Genomic DNA, 22,305 nt, shown 5'->3' on the forward strand with positions numbered 1-22,305 from the left:
GGTGACGTCACAGAGCAGAGCCACCTGCCTGCCCCAGAACTGTTAGAAAAAAGCTTCTGTCATAGCATTACGTCTCTGTGACAGCAGTTTAGCTGTAACAAAAATATATATGGGGTATGGGAAACAGGAGATCCAACCCAGGATGGAGGGAGGCGAAATCCCTAGGGTGATAGTAACGGGAGATCCCAGGAAGAGAGCTGGGCTTGAGCTCAGATGGCCACGAGTCCAGACTGGAGCAGTGAAATTCCACATGTTGAGAGCAATCTTGTGCCTTTTTTTTTTTTTTTTAACTTGAGGACAGAATGCTTAAATGAGCCTGAAGCAGGCCCTTTTCTGTACTTACCCTGCCTTGTATTGACGGTACTTCTGTTCTCCATGCCGCACCCTTGGCTGGTTGAGGGTGCCACACTCCCGCAGATGAGGTGTGCTTTCACCTGCTCCTGAAAGCTGGAGGTGGGCCATGGAAGCAGCAGGTGTGGAGCAGCCAACTTCCACCACTGTTTCTAGGGGGGAAGCCCTGTACCTGTTCATTCAACAGCCTCCCCAATCCTGGGGTTCCCAGTGTTTCCAAGGACTCACTCAGGACCACCTCTCTGGTAAACTACCAAGGAAACAGGAGCCAGTCTGTGACTCAGAGCCTCTGCTCAGCTGGCCTCCCGGAGCCATTCATCTGATTGTGATATTGTTTGCCCTTTCATTACACAACTAGATTGCCCATCTGATAATGTTTGCCCTTTCGTTACACAACTAGATTGTTGTTTGCCATTGCTTTTCAAAACTAAAATGTCTTGCTTGGAGATATTGTAGGGAGTAAAACTATAAAGCATCAAAATGATTACAACAAAAACAAACAGGTGATTACCTCTGTACAGGGAGGAAGGGGATATGTTTGGAAGGGGCGCATGAACCTCCAAGGTATCTTAGAAGCAAGATGTTATATAAATGCTTTATTTCTTTACCTAGGAGGCAGATACTTGGGTGTTAAATCGAAGTATGCATTCTACACACTCTCATATATATCTTAATACATTTTACAGTATTTCTAAATAAGTTTAAACACCTGTGAAATTGATACATGTGTGACCAGGACTGGAGTTTGGTAGGAGTGAAGTAGGAAAGAGTTTTAGCGTTGTTTGACATTTTAAACCACATGTATTGCTTTGATAAAATAGATCCTCTGTGCTAGAAACTGGGCATACAAAGATTTTTAAATCGAGGCTCTTGCCTTTAAGTATTTCTGAATCTGTCAAGAGACCAGTACAGATGATTAACTACAACACAACCTGGTGAGAGTTGTGGTGTAGCTATATGCAGCGTACATTAGGATTACAGAAGAGGGAAAAATGGTTTTTAATCAAAAGGCAGTGAGAGGAGAGGGTAGGCAAGGGGGAGACCATCTGTAAATCAGGTGTTGAGAGCAGAGTTTGGAAGAGGAACAAAGAAATGGGATCTCAGGAGCAAGAAATACAACAAGCAAGGACACAGAAATGTGAGAAAAAGAGCAGGCAAGTGGTCTGGAGGGGATCAGGGGCCATCAGGTTGCACATTGCACAGGCTCCAGGGGTGGCATTCAGTGTTGTGCAGTGTGTAACCTGCTTGATCACCCACAGTTGAAGGGAGACATTAGGGTCCATAAAGAAAGGGAGAGGAAGCCAAAAGTACAAGAGTATTAGGTGAAATGGAAAAATGGAATGTGAAATGAAAGACTATTACTGAATCCTAAAGGTTATTCGATGGGCTAGTGTTGAAATATTCAAATTATTTGTCATTTCAATATGAAATTTAAAAAATTACACCAACCATTTGTACTCAATGAAAGACAATAGCATGTGCCTTTATTTATAATCGCAGGGGACAGACATGAAAAAAAGCTTTAAATTGGTATATTTTGCATTAATACCATCCCTTAAGGTCTGGAGAACATAGAAAAGAATTGGACAAAAATGACTGTGTGATCCATGGGTACCTCTATTAGAAAAGAAATTAACCATTCACAGTAGAGACTACAGAAGGAAATTAATCTTGCAATTCTAGGACAGACTTCATAATAAGAGATTTTTAAATTTTAGTAGAATGGGGTGGGGGTGGGAAAGGAGAGAAAGAAAATCATTTAGAACAGTGTTTCCCAAATTTAGCTACTTTAACATACACAGTCTTTGGGATGGGGGCTATAAATTTTCCATGATAATGTTTAAAATTTTGTTTTACTTTTGTTCATAATGTAAGCAAATTAATACGCACTTGTTCGGGATGCCCTGGACAACCGTCTTACATAACAGAGCGTTGCCACTTGATCACAGCATCTCCACTTGTACCTCTGATCCTTGTAGCACCAAGTGAGGACCAACATGCTTCACTTTTCATGTGATGTCTCTCAAATTGGGTGCTCAGACCCTTCATGAAGTGTTGAATATTTCCTATGACATCTGTTGAGTGGTCAAGGTTAAAAACACTAGTTCACGGCAGTGACTCTCAGGGTAAGATGGGGTGGGTGGAGATGGTGACTGGGGAGACACACGAAGTTCAAGAGAGCACATTCACAATACCTATTGATTTCATAATACAAACTCTATAAAGTCAAACTCAACAAAATCATTTTCGGGCAGGGACAGAAAACCAACTATAGATTCATCCTAGGTACGGAGTCTGGGATAAACTTGGTTGAGAAACACTGGTGAAGAGGTAGAGTCCCAGCACATGGAGAATAGTTAGAAAGAAACATGCACCAAAGAGAAGGAGCATCTTTTGGGTCAGCCAGTAAATCCTAAACCAAAGCTTACAGTCTTTTGGAACCCAAAGGGCCAGTGCACAAGAATCGCAAGACATCCATCAAACTTCTCAGACCTGTGGTTTGGGGCAAGCTGGTCTGCTTTAAATACCGAGTCAAAAGAAGAATAGGCTGTTTTTGCCCCACCAAACCCCACTCCCTTTTTTTGGTTAACATGTTTCAGAATTTTAAGTAAATAGCTGCAGTAGCTGGGTAAAAGTAGCCCCGGATCCGTACACCAGCCAAGTGCTGTCATTATCTGCAATGCTGTCCAGCTCTCAAGGGCATATCAGCCTGGGGTCTGCTCTGCTAGGGAAAAAAAAAAAAAAATAGAATTGAATTTCCTTGGAAAAATCAATACTCGTTATTTCCCTTTCATCGCCTGAACACTTACTCTTGCTTTTTAAACACAATCGGTTACAGATGGCCTGGAGATGCAGTTGCCAGTAAAATACTGAGAGCATATAATTATGAAGGACGATGCAAATAAAGAGACCCAGTGAATATGGGGTACTCTCATGCCTACCCCAACATAGAAGAAGTTGGGGAAATGGTATTTCCTACCTTCCCAGGAAAGTCATTAGTTTTCTTCCATTAATCTAAGCCTAAATTGCTAAAAAGTGTTCCAGAGTAGGAAACATTTAGTACCACAGTTAACTGGGTTTTGAGTGCTTTAGTGCATGGGGTGAGGCCAGAAAGCTAACCCAAACATTGTGTTCACTTGGTGTAATGATGATGCAGAATTGTGTTGAAAGTTTGATAATACTGACTTTTATTTCGAGGGATTCAGCTGCATTTTTCAGATCTTGTTTTTCACTTCTGTTGCTGTTCTGAGTAATCTTCACAAGTTATATGTACTCATTGCTCAAGGGTTAGTTATTAATTAATGGGCAATAAATACTGCTCAAAGAACATTTTGATTTAAGCACCACAAATTTCTCCTTTGGCTAAAGAAACAAACACTGAGTCTTTCCACAAATGAGTCAGTGGCATGGTCTGGTTCGAAACTAGCTGAGCTAACAAGAGCTGAGGGGAGGGGAGCCCATCAGACCCCCCAAAATATCTTTGTTCCTTTCTGAAGAGTTCATCACCCTGTGGTTTTTCCATTCATCCAAAGATCTCCTTTAGGTTACAATTTTAGAAAACTTTGCTCTCTTGTTTTGGAAGCCAATTAGATTGAACTGATTCGCAGCATGAACCCAGGTAAAGCAAAAATTAACTTGACTTCACATTGCACTTAGGAGAATCCAAGTTGCTTACCATGGCCTGTGTGTTCCAGCGTCAGGAACACTTGTTTCCACTTTCCCTTCTTACTGCCCTTCATTCAGTCTGCTCTTGCTTGCTTTCTGTTCCTTGAATATTCCACACTTGTCTCCTCAGGGCCTTTGTACTTGCTATTTCTTCTGCCTGAAAAACTCTTTTCCCTCATCTTTACATGGCTGTCTCTTTCTGTTCAACCAGCCAGCCCCGAGAAAGGCCTTCCCTGACCATCTTAGCCAAGTTTTTTCCCTACCCCCTGCCATGTTCTACCACATTCATTTGTTTCGGGAATTACTTACTTTCTTGTTTTTGATCTGTCTACTTTTCTAGAATATAAATTCCATGTTGTCTTTCTGTTCATTTCTGTGTTCCCAGTGCCTAGTACAGTGTCTGGCACATAGTAAGGGCTAAATAAATATTTGTTAAATGAAGGTTGGGTGAAACGATTTCCTCCCATTGACACAATCAGTATTTTTAAAATGGGAAACTCAGACATGACATCAGTTTCTCAGATCATCCCAGATCATTTTTGCCCTAGCCAGAGTGCCTCTGTAAATTACAATAAAACACAGCAGTAGAATTCCACCATCTCCTGGTGTTCCTGGCCCAGCGTTGCGACACCAGTCACTCACAATTATTGTAGAGCTCCAATGTGCTTTAGACGCATCAGCAGTTCCCCTCTCTCATGCATATTCATTAGATCATTGCATCCACCTATGCACTCTTTACCGATAAAGACCCGAGGTACCTAAAAAAGCAAACAAGCCAAGACATGTAAGGAACTTCATTATTAGAGAAGAATGATACTTTGTCCTTCCTCTAAATATTTCCCGTGATCCAAAACCTTTCAAATCACTTTACAAACTCTTCATGTACACTCTTTCAGGTCAGAACTTTATTACCAGCATAAAATTATTCAAGAATGTTTTTAAGCCAAGATGCTTTTCAAGTTGAGTGTGCTGTGTATGAGATTGTCTCACTTGTCAGAGATTTAGAAAGTTTACTCTCCAGAAGCTCATTCCAGGGAAAGAGTTTTGGTTGGCTGCAGCTGGACCTCCCTGATTGAATTCTGGTTTCTCTGCAGCTGGGACCACACCTGAGCCTGTACACTGAGCCATGGAAACCAGGAAGGAGTTTGTTTCTAAATACAGCTGGGAAGTTATCTGCAGCAGTTCTCTGTCCCTGATTTTTAGACTCATGGTTTATTAGAGTCCTCTCTCTCTTTTGTGAGCTCTGTCCTCAGCTGGGGAAGGGGTGGTGGTATCTGAATCTCCTCCTTAAATATCTCGCCCACCCTAAGATATGTAAATGCTGCAGCTCTGGGAGCAAGGACACATGTCTGCTTTGGTTTCACACCTGGAATGGGTGGGTCACCCAGGCGGACACAGTCACTCTACCTGCTGAGTGTGTTTATCTCGAGTCACACTGGGGCTTGCTCCCTGCTTCTAGGTAGGGCACATGCCAGGATTCCAGAGGGCCCTTGGCATCCTGGATGGGGAGAGTCCTATCACTGTGGCTCAGACAAATTCCAGGCCAAGGGTGCTACAGAAAAGCTGACTACAGTGAAGAAACAAGCACAGTACAGGTCCCCCAAGTGGTCAGGAGCAAGCAGGAACACTAGGAACGTACCAGAAGGGGCAGGAGAGGTGAAAGATGGCAGTAAGTCATTTTTAGAGCTTTTGATTTTCCCCAGAATGCATAGTAATTCAGATGAATTGTTTTAATTGTGGTATAGTTGATATACAAGTTTCAGGTGTATAACACAGTGATTCACAATTTTTAAAGGTTATATTCCATTTATAGTTATTATACAGTTACTGACTATATTCTCTGTGTCGTCCAAGATACCTTTGTAGCTTATTTTATTCGTAGTAGTTTGTATCTCTTAATCCCTGACCCCTGCCCCCCCCACTTCCTTCTCCCTGTGGTAACCACTAGTTTGTTCTCTGTATCTGTGAGTCTGTTTCTTTTGTATTATATTCACTAGTTTTATTTTTTAGATTCCACATCTAAGTGATAAGCAGCATTTATCTTTCTTTGTCTCACTTATTTCACTGAGCATAATACCCTGAGTCCATCCATATTGTTGCAAATGGCAACATTTCATTCTTTTTTATGGCCAAGTAGTGTTCCATTGTATATATGTACATCTTTAGCCATTCATCTGTTAAGACATTTAGATTGCTTCCGTATCTTGACAATTATAAATAACGCTGCTATGAACACTGGTGTGCGTGTTCAGATGAATTTTTTAAAAAGTGAGAGCTGAGGAAAAGGGCTGAATTATTTCAGATAAGTCCTTACTGTATTTTTATTAAGAAGGGGGACTGGGTGGAAGTAGGCTTTCACAATTAAGGACAAAAATAAAAAGAATCCTGCACCATGTTTCTACGGCTATTTCCTGTGTCCTGAGAGTGGGGCAGAACACACAGGACTGCATTCCAGCAAGAAAGCCTGGTCGTGTCCTCCTCAGTCTCCGAAGATGCTGCCCGTCTCCCCTGCTCCCCACCGCACTGCACGCCTGGGTGGGGGCTTTGCAAATGGAAGCACCCTAAAGGCAACACTCTTTTATCAGCTGAAAGAATAGCCCAGAAAGATGAGGTCAGAAACCCAAGCTTTCCCCTGGATCCTGGTAGAGCCAATAAAGCACTTCCCCAAAGTGCTGGGGGACTCCTGGCTTCTGGTGTCCCCAGAAGCACTTGGCTGTGGTCACCAGTAACAGTAAATAGAACAGAATCCTCCTGTAATTCAACTGTCATTACACTGCAGGGCCCTTTCTGTCGAAGGCATTGCCTAAAGGAATAAAAATCATCTGAGCTTGAAATAAGGAAGAGATATGTTCATTCTTGCACTTCTATATTTTCAAAAAGAATTGAGCAGCTGTCACCCCTCCTACCACTTGCCACATCTGCACTTCTGACGGGGTGCTGGCCATGGGGGTTTGAGTTAAGTCAGGTGGAGAGAAGGCCCTGAGGAATAAGGAGTCCCCTCCTTAGACAGCAGCTCTCACTCTGGAATGTGCATCAGCACCGCGGAGGGCTTGTTAAAGCATAGATTTCTGCTCCTGCCACGCCCAAGTTTCTGATTTAGGAGACCTGGATTGCAGCCTATGAATTTGCATTTCTGACAAGTTCCCAGGTGATACTGACTCGGTTGCTCCAGGGATCACTTCTGCAAACTGCTGCTTGGCACTATGGCAGTTCATTCCTCCCAGGATAACGAGGCTTTGGAAACCCATAGCTCCGTAGCAGCCTCCAGCCGCACAAGACAGGCCCTGAAACACAATGAGGCAGTCTCCGGGCAGAGTTTTGTGCACACCGTCTGGCACAGAAGCTGGCTTGCCTGAGAGCTGAAAGGCCCCGCTGCCCTTACACCCACCCTCTAGGCTAGACAACAGCAAAACCTCCTTAGACCACACTGATTCCCGGCTCCCCCAGAGGGCATGAACAGCAGGCTAAACAGGACAGTGTGGGGGCTGTGGTGACAAAACAGGAAGTGGCTGACACAGCTGAGGAAGGAAGAGGAGACGTGTCCTCTGTGCCCTCGCCTCCTGGCAGCCGTCTCCCTCTTTGGAGGAACCGGAGTCCGTTACTGTCCAGAAGCAGAGAACCACCACCAGCAAAGCAAGCATGGGAACACTGGGGCCCTGACTCCCCTGGGGGTTTCCTCCAGCCCCAGCTGGGGGCATCTTCTGTGCTCTAGGGTTATTCAGCAGCTGCTACCAGCTGCTGCCCAACACTCTTCAGCATCCCCTCGGCTATTCCCTGGTGCAAGCCACCATCATTTCTCATCAGAATTACTGCTCTAGGCTCCAGATGTCTCCCAGCTTCTGTGCCAGACTGTGCACAAAACTCTGCCCTGGAGATTGCCTGATTGCGTCTTCAACCCTCACCCTGGCCTTCCTACAGTCTCCTTTCCCCACGGTCTCCAAAACTAAGTCGGATAGAGTTACTCTGCTCAGAACCCTTTTTTTGGCATCTTATCTCCCAGCACAAGCACAGTCCTTAAGATACTTTGGAAGACCTTGCCAACTTATAACCCACGATCTCTCGGATCTCATCTACTAACTCATAATGCTCCACCCACACAGGCCTCCTGACCAGGCATGCTTCTGCCACAGGACCTTTGCACTCGCTGTTCCTATGCCTGGAGTGCCCTACCCCTAAATTTCTGCATGCCTTGCTCCCTCACTTCCTTTAGAGATCTACTTAAGTCAGTGAGGCCCTGATGGCTCCAGTTAACACTGAACCTTGTTGCCTACAGCCTATTTCCCTTTCCCACTTGGTTTTTCTTCATAGCACATATCACTTACCACCTTCCAACATACTATTTATTAGATTTACTAGAATGTAAGTTCCACAAAGGCAGGCATTTCTGTTTGTCCTGTTCATGGCAGTATTTCCAGTGTTCAGAAAAGTGCCTAGTATAGTAGGTGCTTAAAAATATTTGTTGTATCCAGCAAAATTACCCTTCAAAATTGAAGGAGAAATAAAGACTTTGTTACACAAACAAAAATTAAGGGAATTTGTTGCCCAAAGATCTGCCTTGTTAGGAGTATTCAGAAATGTTCTTCAGAGAGAAGGGAAATAAGAGAGGTCAGGAACTTGGATTTACATAAAGAGCATTAGGGAAGGAATAAGTGAAGGCGCTGATCTAGGAGCTGTGGCTGTAGCAACACCTAAGCAAGTTTCTCCAAGTACATGGCCTGAATGAAGGCCTATCTTCCTGCACTCAGTCAAGTCCCACTGGGCTCCTGCTGCGTGCACAGCACCACAGGGCATCACGAGATAAGCAAGACAGCAACAGCTCTCAAGCTTTCAGTCTCTTCAAATAGAAACCCTTCACTGGTAGGGATCATGGAGTATACAGCTTTGAAGGAGTTGTTCCTCCCCTTGGAGGGGTGCATTCAGGACTCAAGAACCTGTTAAAAATATTTTTAAAAATTCAGAACCAAACTTAAAAGATCACTAGAAGAAAAAGTGTTGCTTTACAAAGAAATGAAAACAAAAAGCAAACACTTGAATGAATGCATGAAGAGGTTTGCTTTTCTGGCTGGAGAATGGATGCTTCCAAGCTGAAACAGGTAGCTCCCAAAACTTGTAAATTGGAATTACCTGTGGATCTTTTTTTTTTTTTTGATGGGGAATAAACTCTATTTTCACTTCCAGATTTACTGAGGTATAACTTACAAATCTGTGGATATGTAAGGTGTACAATGTCACAGTTTGATATATATATATGTATTATGAAATGATTACTGCATTCAAGTTAATAACACACAATGTGAGAACACTTAAGAGCTAATCTCGCAGCAAATTTCAAGCCTACGGTACAGTATTACTGACTGTAGTCACCATGCTGGACACTACATCTCCAGAACTTACTCAAGACTCAATGGTTGTATCCATGACCTAGGGATCTTTAGAACTGCTGATGCCCAGCTGCCACCTCCCATATTGTGATTTAATTGGCTTGGGGTGTGACTTGGGCATTGGGATAGCTTTTAAAGTTGCTCAGGTGATTCTAATGTGCAACATTTGGGACGCACTGACTGAGAGGGATCGATCACTGTGGGGACTGTGGAAGTACTGGCACTGCCCTTCTGTCCTGACCCGAGCAGCCTGTGCAGCTGGTGGTCCAGCCAAGCAGCAAGAGGCTCTCTCACCAATGTCATCCACTCCCAGACTTTCCAGAAATGAGGGGCCTCAGCTCATAGCTGGGGCCCTGGAAGCAACAGGGTAGCATGTTTCTCCTCCCTCTGCACCAGAATGCCGATTTCTGACTTCAGATTTAGGGACAAACAACCTCCTATGCTTGACACCTAGAACCCAGAGAAAACCCTGTAAGTCAAACTAAACTTGAACTAGAATATGTACTTCTGTGAGCACTGTGTCCTTAGGATGTGCATCCTGAAAGGTGCTTGGGTGAGCTGGTGGGACATCACTCACCATCCCCAGCACCTGAACTGATACTGGTGATCTGGTTGGCTGGCCATCCCACCAGGAGCCGCAGGTGCTGAGGAAGAGGAAGCATTTTCAGATAGAGGAGAGCCATTCTTAGGGTCCCACTGTCTATTCAGAGCAAAAGGGACACAGAGGTTGCCTATTCCAGTCTGGTCTTGCAGCCAGGAGGTCCCTGAAAGTCACAGAGGTGGTGACTTGCCAGGAAGTCACCAGCAAGCCATTGTGAGAGCCGGCCGGAACTCTGGCCGCTGTACTCCCTATAGGACAGGCCTGGAAGTACCTTGTTCATTTAGAACAAGGAGCAATAATGAGCCGTTATTTTCCAGTGGGAGGAGTTAGATACGATATGGGAGAATGAGCTGATTAGGTTAAGATTAAAGAGCCTAGAGAAGAGATTGAAGGACAGCAAATCCCACTTGGCCACGTGAACACAGAGGAAAGAGTGCAGGCGATTCTTGTTCAACAACAGAAATGTACCGATCACACGTGGCCCCTCCACCCCTCCTTCCACCCCAGCCCTGCAAACTCAAACTGTCATTTCTCAGCAGTGCTTAAAACAAAGACTCCAGATAGCTGCTCGGTGACTCCCGGACAGCTGCTGGGCCCCTGACCCTGACGCCCAGCACAATCAGCTGTGCTCCCTGCTCTGATCTGAGAGCCACGTTGGCAGCAGTCCAGCCACCCATTCAAGGAAGCAGTGTCTTCTCTCCGGCGCCCTCCCCCACCCCGAGCAGCCCTCCCGTCGTCTTGAGTGACGGAGCCCTAGCGGTGTCCTAGAGAAAGGCACAGGCGTACCCAGTTCACAGCCCCAACAAGAGGAATCTGGGACCCTTTTCTGAAACCTTTGAGAACGAAACCCCACACTCACCGTTCTGGCTCCTGTAAGCTGTTGCAAATAGTCTTGAATCTCGTTGGTGTCACCGGTGGCTGTGATATCGACAAATTCCAAAAGCCCTTGTTTGAAAGGCAATTGGCTGAGGAGCTCCTGGGTCCTTCTGCAGTAGGGGCAGGTGGGCTTGATGAACACGACCACCTTCCCAGGCTGGATCTTACTGTTCACAAACGCTTGAGCCATGCTGACAGGCTGCTGCCTCCCGGGGAGGAAACCTCAATTGCAGGTATTGATCGGGTGTAAAACGGAGGCCCAGCCGGCTGGCTCTCATTTAAAGGAACCTCCCTGGAGGAGGAGTTTGCCTGGCAGCATGCATGAGTTTTAAAGGGCCAGCCCTGAAGTCATTCCAGTCTGGAGTGATTCACCAGCTAGAGCTTCGTAGGAACGCCTATTTGTGTGTCATCATCAGTAGCTATGCCCCGGGTATCCTTGTCCTCAGTGCTTGCAGGAGCGCCTGTCCTTGGGAAGAAAGCAGAGTCACATCACTTTCTGGGGAAGCCTCCCCCAGGGAGGGGCCAAGCAGGCAGTGACCTACGAGAGTCAAATCTTTGTTGAAATCTTTGCCGTCTCAGAGACACAGTTTTTTTTTTTGTTTTTTAAAAAAAAACAACACATGAACCATTCAAGAAACAGAAGGCACTGAAATCTCTTTAGATGAAGCAAAATTGAAATTGTGACTCTGTCCCGTCTCGCTTGGCTGGCATTGTTTGTTGTTGTGACTGTTTAATGGGATTAGTTACCAACATGTGAGCATCTGGAGATTTCACAAAAGAACCTGGACTGGCAACCTCACCCTGAGAAGTCAGGTCACCTTCATTTGTGGCAGCAGCTGGGGCTGAGTGGTTGTTGTCCTTTGGAGAAGGCAGACAGAGGCGGGGTTTGCTACAGACCCCCGAGCCGGCTCACACCTTCCAGACACCTGCTCTTCATCCACAAACATTTGAGTTTGGGGTCCTTGAACAGCAGTTTAGCACGGAAGCAAATTCCAATACAAACCCTAATTTCAAACTGCAGATTTAATGAGGGTCTTTTTCTCTGTGTGACTGTGAGTCAAAGTGGTGTAATAAGTGACCCCATTCACCTTGAGTGATAAAAGACACTGTAGGATGCAATGTTCTTTCCTGTAGTGACCACACTTCCTAAAGCGGGGGAGCAGAGTCTTGTGTTCCAGGGCCAGTTCTGACCGTCTCTGAGTGCAGTAAGTTAAACAAGCAAAACCAGGAAAACTACCTCCTTTAAAGGTGAACTATCCTTTTCCCCAGAAGTTTTACTCTGAGACTAGAGTATCTCCAGAGTGGGGGGCCCGGGCCAGAGCCTCATGCTTCACTGATCCTTACGTCAGAATCCCAAGCACAGTGTGATGGAGGGAAGGGAAGAAAACTGACTCCTGGAAGAAGCTCTAGTTATAACTAAAATTAAGTGGGAAAATGAGAAGCCCGGATTCTGAGTCACAGAGAGGGACTAAGAAGTGAGGTCTCTGTCAACACAAAGACTAGGGCAGGGAGACCTGAGGTGATCCGTCCTCTTCAGGGCGCGGGACTCCCCACCACAGCTTCATTCTCTGCTGGATAAGCTTGTGGTGGAGTCCTTGCCATCTCTCTTGGTCTCCTTCCTTGAGCTCGGATGCCTGTGGTCAGGTGCCTCCCCGGAAGCCCAGGGTCTCTTCACGGTAGCCTTGTGTTCACTGGCCTGAGGCTCCCCAGCACGCCTTGCACTGGCGATTCCCTCAGACTCAGTCTCTTCTCAGTGTCTGGGGTTCGCCTCTCCCCCTCTGCTGGCGCTTTGTCCTCAGCCTGTGACTCTGGTCAAGTCCCTCCCTTGTTACAAACCACCATCAACCACCTTCCATCTCCTTGGACCCTGCTTTCCTGCCTCCGCCCTTTTGTCACAGCAACGTTTCATGGAACTTGCTGGTATGTTCGCCTTCTATACTTGACCCTCCTCCCACCCTCTCCTCACCTCACTGCAACCTGACCTCCTCATCAGCCGTTCTGCTGAAACTCCTTGAGCGGACATCCGTCATGACCTTCCTGTTGCTAACTCACAGCATAGACAGGTGTCCTGTCTGAGACTCACTCAGGAGTGTGGGGGTGGAGTTTTTGGTAAATCGGTGGAGTGAACCTCCCAAAGGATCGGTTTGCATTGGGTCCCCTGTCGGGGCTGGGTACCTGGAGCAGAGATAGAGGCTCTGCTCTCTGCCCGACAGCTCGGCCCCAGGGGCTGGTGTCTGAAGCCCTAGGAGAGAGGGCCCCGGGACACAGCTGAAGAAGGCCTCTCATGGGACATGGAGCACAAACAGATGGCAAAGAGGGGGCGTCTTCTCCATTTCTCAGAAGATGCTGTGGCTTTGGCTGAGTGAAGAATCCAAAGCATAGAATACTCTTGCAGTGGCATCATGAACGTTTGTGGCTTCTTGTTTTCCTGGATATTCTGACTCGGCCTCTTCCTCAGGAATTTTGCCTGCACCTGTGGTATGCCCTGGGGTTGGGTCCTCTTCGCGCTGTGTATACACTCTGCTTGAAAGATTTTCTGTGCACAGTGGCCCCAGCTATCAGCTTTTCATTGATGAGTTCCTTGAACTCTTTCCTGAGCCTCAGTAACTGATAGTTCATTGTTTCCTGAGAAGACCCACCTGGTGCTCCTCAGGCATCTCAGCCTCAGGGAAGCCACCCTCCTCTCTCCTCCTGTCAAGCAGAGCTGCTCACCTCCTGTGAGTACTGTCGTCTGCCCTTGGCCAGGGCAGAAGCCAGGGCGGCGTCTTTACTGCCACTTCCTCCCCTGCCCCCTGCTTCTCACTTACGCAGAGTGCCCGGGCTCTGACCATTTTGCCTGCTGAGTGCCTCCCCAGTCTGACCGCCCCTGCCTGGGTCCAGCCCTTATCACCTCTTTGCAAGATCTTGTTAGGCTCTCCACCTCGGCCTCGTTGCCTGGCCTTACCCTGCTGCTGGGGGGATCATTATATGTGTAAATCCTGTTGTGTTTGTTGTGGGATTCGCAGGCCTGTGCGCAGGCCTTAAGATAATTTACCAACGACAAAGAATGAAAGGAAAGGAGTTTACTAGGTATGCTGTCATAGACAGCCGCGGACCACACAGACGAGGGGTGCCTGTGTGTGCACCGTGGGTCGGTTGCTGAGATCTTTTGTAAGGGAGGGTTACCTCAGGTAGCACAGGGTCAGAGTGCGTGATCGGCTCGGGTACAAGTCTCTGATTGGTGGATGGTAAGGTAATAGGGAAGGGGGCCTCGTGAAAAGGTAGGGCTACATGGCTGGTGGGGGCTGTGGCTGGTTCCAGAGGTCAGGCTTCCAGGCACTGTATAGGTGATCATTATCTAGGGTAGTTAGTTCAGCTAAGGCAGGTGTGTACTAGGAAAGGAATGTTTCTTGTTACCTTTCAAGGGCAGCATCTGGACACCTGAGGGGCTTTGGAGTAGGAATCTGCCAGAAGTCTGTGGACCCCGCAGCATTCTCTCTTTTTCTTAGGAGCCTTCTATTTCTCTCTAGGAGAAATTCCGGATTCCCTAGTGGGAATGTGGCCCCTTGTGATCAGTCGTCCCTGCCTTTTCCCCGCATTTCTCCCTTATCCCAGCGACACTGAGTCTGAGCCATCACCATACTTCCGCTGCTCACACCTTGGTTGCTTTGGACCTGCTTCTCTGTCTAGAAGGCCCTTGATTCTTGTTCCTGTGTGCCTGCCTCCTGCTGGCCCAACACCATCCACCAGGAAGTACCCCTGAACACATACCTCCTTTCCCCACTGGACTGGGTGCCCCTCAGCTGAGCTCACACAACGTGCTGTGCCCTGACTCATCCCATTGCATTGTTCTTTTTTATTCCTTCTCTGTCATCTACAGTGTGTCCCTTGAGGGCAGGAAAGGGGCTCTTATCTCTGTGTTACCAGAGCCCGGATGCACACTGGTCCTCACCCATCCACCCAGGCAGTCACCCTACAAACATTTTTTTTTTTAATTGAAGTATAGTCAGTTTACAGTGTTGTGTCAATTTCTGGTTAACAGCATAATGTTTCAGTCATACTTATACACACATATTCCTTTTCATACTCTTTTTCATTGTAGGTTACTACAAGATATTGAATATAGTTGCCTGTGCTATACAGCATAAGCTTGTTGTTTATCTATTTTATATATCGTAGTTAGTATCTACAAATCTTGAACTCCTATTTTATCCCTTCCTACCTCCTTTCCCCCCTGGTGACCATGAGTTTGTTTTCTGTATCTGTGATGTTGGGGGACACTTGGTGGTGGGCCGGTGATGTGGGTTGGTAAGAAGCATTTACCAGAAAGGGAGCAGTTTAAGAACAAAGGAAAGTCTAATAGGTATGCTGCTATAGGCCACAGCAGGCCGCACAGACAAGAGGTTCCTGTGTGTCCACTGAGTTTGAATGTGCAGGGTCTTTTACTGGGGAAGGGGCTGTGAACTCAAAGGAACAGGGGAACAGATTTCTGATTGGCTACAAGTGAGCTAAGGGGCTTTGGTATATGGAGGGATAGTGGATTTACGACTCCAGTAAGATGGAGGCGTGAGCTGACACAGCAAGGGAGTGGAATTTATGACTCCGGTAAGGGGGAGACATGGGTTGTGACAAGTCAGCCTGACCTACAGTGAGACTAGTCATTTCCCAAGGCTGTTAATTGTGCAGGAGTTTATCTCCTGAAAGGAGCAGGCAGATGCCTAAGGGCTGGAAGTTTGGGGGTCACAGGGCCTCAGCAGGCACCAGTTGGCCCCTCATGTGAGTCTTTTTCTGTTTTGTAAATAAGTTCATTTGTGTCTTTTTTTTTTTTTTTTTTTTTAGTTTCCATATATAAGTGATATCATATGGTGTTTTTCTTTCTCTTTCTGGCTTACTTCACTTAGGATGACAAACATTTATTAATCAGCTACTCTGGGCCAGACGCAAAGATCAGATGCAGCCCCAGTCCTTAGGAGTTCATAGTTTGGGGAGAAACAGACATGGGAAATGAGCACAGTGTTACAATGTATTCTGGGTGGTGTAACAGAAGTTTGTATGGGCACTAGGGTGACAAAAGAGAGTGATCATTCCCAGTTGGAGGGTGCTTGGGGAAAGGCTGACAGAGATGAGCTAGGCTGAACCTGGAGAGATGAGATGTTTGCGAGTCTGCAAGGTAGGGAAGTGCACTTCAGGCAGAGGGAGCAGGAAACACAAGAACGACACAGAGGGTACTTGGCATTGAGTGTAGCTGCTTGTGGATAGAGCACTAGGGGTTTGAGGTGGGGAGAGGGGAGAGAGACAGCTGGAAAGTCTCTCAGAAAGTTGCCACCCTTTCTAAGATCCAGGCTCAGTTTAGGGATAGCGTGTCACCTACTAATCCTGGATCCTACTGAGGTTTCTTGCTGTCATTTAAGTTCAAGACTGTGTGCTTGGCCTTTCCAGGTGTTTCACCAGTTAGATCTTATTCTTGCTCTCGGCTTCATGGAAGGGCTTTCTCTCTTCTCCTTAACTGAATCACTAAGCCCTTTATTAGGGGCAGCGAGAAGGAAGCAGCATTACGTTTCTCTTTTCCCAGCTCTTGGTGCCAAGGTAGGGTATCTCACAGGGCTTCCTACCTGTCTTCTTTGGGATGGATGTGGTTGGGGACTAGATGGAGGGTTAAGGATTCCCCTTGGGCTGTGACCTGGATTCCTTCTAAGGGGCTTTATGAGGGAAGGCATGTAGATTTAGACTTCAGAATATCATCTAAATAAGCAGAATATAATACCCCAGCTTTTATTGCCCCAGCCTCTAACTGGGTTTATCAGTTTGGATATTTTAGGTAGAAAGCAACAGAATACCCAGTTGGAACTGGTTTTGATTAGAGGGGTTTGTTTTTCTTGGCTGTCAGGAAGTCAGGTGTAGGCAGTTGGCTCAGAGGCTCAGGGATCCAGGGCTCTGGCTGAGTGTCTCTGAGATTCTCCTGGCCCTCCCCTCACATTTGCCAGTTGGCTGCAGCCAGTCCAAGTATTCGTGCTCACACAGTTGTGTTCACAGGTAGGAGGCAGACGGTGGCACAGCCAGGGCTTTCCTCCTCCATGCTTTCCCCCAGCACACTTCCCGTTTATCTCCTGGGCTAGAACTGGCTCAAACGCCCACACCCAGGTCGGGGCTGTCTTCCCTAAGCGCACTGATGTGTCCTTGATACCCGTGTCCACTGAAATAAATGTGCAGCCTAAAAGTTAAGAGTTATGTTTTATTTGGCGGGAGGACTCGAGCTGGGATGACAGCCTCTCAGATCGCTCTGAGGGACTGCTCCAAAGAGGTAGGGGAGGAGCTAGAATGTATAGGAGCTTTGCAACAAAGACCAGGTAGTTGGAACAATAAAAGATTGCTTGTTATCTAAAGAAAGGCAGGCATCTCAAGTTAAAGAATTTAGTGCTTTTCTATGTATGGGAGGAAACAAATGTTTGGGCTCACTGAATTCATTCCTTTGACAAGCACCTAGCTATCTAGGGCCAGTATCCTGTCCTTTCTTATTCTGAGTCCGCTCTGAGGGCACCATTGTGAGTGGCTGCAGAGGCTGGGCTGCAGGCCTATCCTCACTGGGGGGTGGCGGCGGCCGCTGATGACTTGGTTTCAGCATTCTTTGTTTACTGATACGGTTGCAGTATTTTTGTTCACACCTGAGTTCTCAGGGCCAGCACGAAGAGACAGCCCAGCTGTTGGGTAATTGATCCCCTCACTCTCTGCCACACATGACGCTGATTCTATCGTCTACCACCGGTTTTCACCATCAAGAGCAAGGGTCTTCTTTTCATTGGTGCCTCCTTCCCAAGGTAGCTACATCAGGGCCAAAGAGGGTTTCTGAACTAGTCCATCCCTGCTGCATCTGCTTAGATGCCTTTGGCTCCAGGGAGCAGGAATCCCAGCTCAAAATGGCTTAAATCATAATATACAAAAAACCAAAAGTGTGGAAGTAGAGCACTTCATGGCTGGCACAATTCAGTGTGTGAAGGAAAAGCCCAGCTGGGCTAACGAGCTAAGTCACAAATCTAAGTGTGATAAGTGTCGGTTTACTGATCTAAGTTCTGCTGGGCTAACTCATAAATCTGAAGTTTAGTGTCAGTTTACTGGGCTAACAAGCTAACTCGTAAATCCAAGCTCAACAAGTGTCAGTAACGTGATCTGTTCCAAATTGATAAGCTCCAGTGTACTGATTCCTTGCTTTTTGTTGTTTGAACCTTATTGGCTAATAGCCCCATACTTGTAATTAACCCTATAAAACCTCATGTGCACGTCTTGGAGGTGCTCAGAGCTTCGGAGCAGAAGCCCCTCTGAGCCCGCCGGCGTAATAAATCTGAGTACTCCAACCCTCCGAGTGGTGCTTGTTTCTTGGCTGGCCTGTCATTTCCATAACAAGTGGGCTCAGTTCTGTTTCCCTGCCCTTGTCCACGAGATGGCTTCACTCTCAGCCTGGCGGTGGGATCGCTCATCTCTGTAAACAGCAGAGGAAGTGTCCAGAGGAAGTGAGAGAGGGTCACTCCTGAAGTTCCCCCAAACCTCATCCAGTGTTGTTGGTCCAGACTGCCTCTGTGGACTGAAATAAATGTGCAGCCTAAAAGTTAAGAGTTGTATTTTATTTGGCGGAAGGACTTGAGCCGGGATGACAGCCTCAGATCGCTCTGAGGGACTGCTCTGGAGAGGTAGGGGAGGAGCTAGGCTATGTAGGAGCTTTGCAACAAAGACCAGGTAGTTGGAACAATAAAACATTACTCGTTATCTAAGGAAAACCAGGCGTCTCAAGTTAAAGAATTTAGTGCTTTTCTGTGTATGGGAGGAAGCAAACATTTGGGCTCATTGAATTCATTCCTTTGACAAGCACCTAGCTATCTAGGAGCAGTATCCTGTCCTTTATTATTCTGAGTGCCCTCAGAGTGCACTATTGTGAGTGGCTGCAGAGGCTGGGCTGCAGGCTTGTCTTCACTGGGGGGTGGAGGCAGTGGCTGATGATTTGATGGCTTCACCATTCTTTGTTTACTGATATGGTTTGCAGTATTTTTCATTCATACCTCACAGGCTCATTCCTGATCCAAAGATTAGCACAAAGAATGGAATGACTCCATTTTTGGAGAGAGTCAGGCACCTGCTTGGAGTGGAGATAGTTTAGCCTCCCTGGAGGGAAGGGGCTATACTGGGGAAGAGTGGACTCCTGGGCAAAGCTGGGAGGGGAAGTGGAACACAGGTGTGGGGGAGGCAACCACAGTGCTCACCACCAGTTCCCAGGACAGACTTCCTGGAATCCATGAGCCGCCAATAGGGACTTCATCTTGCTTAGTCAAATGAAACCGAAAACAGTGAAGTAAAAGACGACAGCTTCTGCTGTTGAGCAGGTGGTTTTGAGACAGGAAGGAAGGTGGCAGGGCACAACCATTAAAGCAATTAGCACCAAGACAGCAGAAAAGTCAACTCCAGTAGATCTGGAGGTCCAAGTTAGCAGGAGATTCGGCCTCCACTGGGCCTTGAGCGTCATTATACACACTGCAATGTTCTAGCATGGTGATTGACACACCCATAAGTGCCATGACAGTTCTGAGGCTAGCCATGAAAGGCATGAAAGGTCAAAGAGAGGGCAGTGGTCCAATTCCTGGGAATCCCCACCCCTTCCCCAAAGTAGTTGCTCACACGTGTTAGCATATAAAAATCAGCATCACTGTGCCTCAGCTCAAGGTAGCTCTCTCTTACCTTCTTAGATGGCCCACACTCTGTCTCTGGAGTGTGCATCTACTTTTACTTTAAACTAAATACCCAAACCCACTTCTTGGCCTTTCTCTTGCTCTCTGAGATGGCCTGCACTCTGTCTTTGGAGTGTACTTATCTCCAACATTAAGTATACTTTTACTCAACTACGGCTCACTCCTGAATTCTTTCTGTGCGAAGCCAAGGACCCTCACTCCGTGGGGTGCGTCCCAGGGACCTGACTGAGATCTGGGACATGGCCATCCTCTCTTGCCCCCCATTTCCCTGTATTTCCCACTTCTTTGATGCAGTGCCTTCCAAACCTAAATGTTTTCAGCAGTTTCAGATGTTACTTCCTCCTTTTTCACAGCAGGTTATCAAAATGATATTTGTCTAATAAATAGATATCCCCTCCATAGTAGGTATCATTACCTGCTGTTTGCAGGTAGGAGAGCAGACCTGGGCAGGTTTGGAGGTTGTCCAGGGCTTCGTGAATGGGAAGTGGTGGACTTGGGATTCAAACCCAGGTGTGTCTGAGTCCAAAGCAGGTGCTCTCTGCTCCACTCTACCCAGCAAAGCTCATGGTCTTAGAGGGAGGTCAGCGTAAGTCTGGAAGTGTCCTCAAAGGCCACCTACTCTAGCCCCTTCACATGCTGTCATTCCTGCCAGGACATTTTTCTGCCAGGCCCATTCGTGGAACAGGCAGGGATTTGAATCAATGAAAGGAGTGTCCTGTGTCCCTCGTAGTGGGTGGTGCCTGCTCCTGCTGTGAACCGAATGCTCACACCCAACTTGAATGCAAGTCTCAAGTCAGAAGAAACATTCTATACTTTCATGTGGATCATGGCAGGACAAGGACGAGAACAGCACAGGTGTGCAAAGACATCATGTGAGAGACAGTCGCAGCCTTGCTTGTGAGAAAGAAAATAGTGGTTCCAAATGGGAGTGAAGATAAAATTGTTAGCAGACAGAGAGACCCCTGAATTGTGTGCCCTTGCTGCCGGCGGTGAAAGATATTGCATAGCATAGGCAGAGGGACCAAGTGGAAGAGCTACTTTATTTCTCTGAGAGTAAAAGGAAGGAAAATGCTTGAGCAGGGAGAAGGGAAGAAAAGCGCTCGAGTGGGGGGTGGTCAGCCAGGATGGCCAGTAGAGGGAGGTCCAGCTATTGCGCAGGCCACGTGGACTTGTATGCAAGGCTTCTGCCATCATGTCTTTCTTCCCGGTGTACTGGAGCCAATCACCTTTCTTTTCTATCCTCAGTTGGGCTTTTTGGTTGTTGTCATGGCAACCGTCAGCTGTCATGGTGCTGATGGGCGTGTCCTTATTATGCTAATACATTACAGTGAGCGTATACTATGACTCAAGGTCCAGTGGAAGTCAAATCCTCCGCTATCTTGGGCTTTGTGGGTTCTAATCAGTTCTTGTTTCTTCTTTGCTGCTGCCTCCTGAGACTTAAATAATAGTAATTGGTTTCTATTCGAGGGAGGGGCAGGGGTATGATCCTGGGAACAATAGCATTGGAAAGGAAAGTTGCTTTTGATCAGAATGTCTGCCATCTGGTGGACCCAGCACCCCCCAAAAAAACATAAACAAGAAGTAAGTGTTGTGGGGGGTCTTGGTTCCTACAGAAGAACTTAAAGATACTGTTATGTATATTCATTGAGGAGGAACCAGGACCCTGCCCCAAGGCTGCACTATTGTTTCTTGACTGCTCCTCCATGGCCTCTGCATTGCCTCCCTTCCCTGATTAGCAACTGTCTGAACCTGCCCTCTGGAACTCAGTGTAGGTCAGGGAGGCTAAATGAAGCCTATTCCTTGCAACAAGAAACAGGGGACACAGAAAGGGTTCATACCAGGGAGGACCCCATAGGGTATCAAAATCACATTGCCAGCCTTTTCTTGGTGATGTGTCTTCCAGCTGGTGGTATACCTGAGCACCAACGCCCTCCGTGAAGCTCAGCTTAACTCCATACAGATGATAAAGGCTCAGAAAGCTTAACTGGACCTCGAGTGAACTGACCCTACTATGCAAATTATTGGGGGACATAGCAGGCTGGTGTCATGGGTGGTGAAAGAATTTACTAAAGCAAAGAATGAAAATAGAGAAGGAGTTGATTAGGTTACACTGCCACTGACAACAGCGGGCTACACAGATGAGAAGTGCCTGTGTGAGCACAGAGGGTCGATTGTTGTTGACGTCTTTTATGGGTAAGGGTTGGTGAACCTGATGCGCTGGGGGCTGCATGCATGCACCATTCTCTGATTGGTTGTATGTGAGGTAAGAGATTTAGGGTCTGTGAAGGAGTGGTGAAGATGGCAGCAGCCCAGTACCACTTGTATAAAAAGAAATGCATGTTGAGCGGGGCTTTGTTTTTACACTAGTGTTGGGAGGCCAATGCTGGGAATCAAGAAGGGTAAATACTGTTGGGCTGCTGAGAGATGATGAAAGCAACCCTATGATCATCAGCATGTTCTCCCTGCCACCTCCCCATACCTTGGTTGGCCTAGAAAAGTGCTGGAGTTTTTCCTTGTCCTCTCCCAAGCCAAGTGAGAAGGACTCCAAGAGAAACATTCTTGAAGATTGGAGTGTACCTGCAACAAGAGAGACTGGTACCTCACTTGCCAGTTGGTCAGCTGCTCAGGTTGTCGATGCCTTGGTCTGCTTTGTGCCTGCTGAGGAGGGTGAAGAGCCTTGGGAGAGAGTTCGGGGTCTGGTTTGGAAGAGATGCTTGCT

General features: G+C 47.0%; 1 protein-coding gene across 2 annotated transcripts; it reads right to left on the reverse strand.

The window, feature by feature from the left end:
* Positions 1 to 1,802: 1,802 nt before the first annotated feature.
* GLRX (glutaredoxin) lies at positions 1,803 to 11,183 on the reverse strand. 2 transcript variants are annotated; one of them, XM_031448615.2, is made up of 3 exons: positions 10,859 to 11,183; positions 4,660 to 4,775; positions 1,803 to 3,076 (listed from the first exon to the last, which is right to left on the reverse strand). In XM_031448615.2, exons 1-2 carry the CDS (start codon positions 11,063 to 11,065, stop codon positions 4,662 to 4,664), a joined length of 321 nt encoding a protein of 106 aa, XP_031304475.1. In that variant the 5' UTR covers positions 11,066 to 11,183; the 3' UTR covers positions 1,803 to 3,076; positions 4,660 to 4,661. The 2 variants fall into 2 exon arrangements, with proteins under 2 accessions (XP_031304475.1, XP_010992265.1); XM_010993963.3 differs by having other exon boundaries at positions 1,803 to 3,073; positions 10,859 to 11,179.
* Positions 11,184 to 22,305: the final 11,122 nt, after the last annotated feature.

Source organism: Camelus dromedarius, chromosome 3, assembly GCF_036321535.1.
Source record: "Camelus dromedarius isolate mCamDro1 chromosome 3, mCamDro1.pat, whole genome shotgun sequence".
In the NCBI taxonomy this organism is placed as follows: domain Eukaryota; kingdom Metazoa; phylum Chordata; class Mammalia; order Artiodactyla; family Camelidae; genus Camelus; species Camelus dromedarius.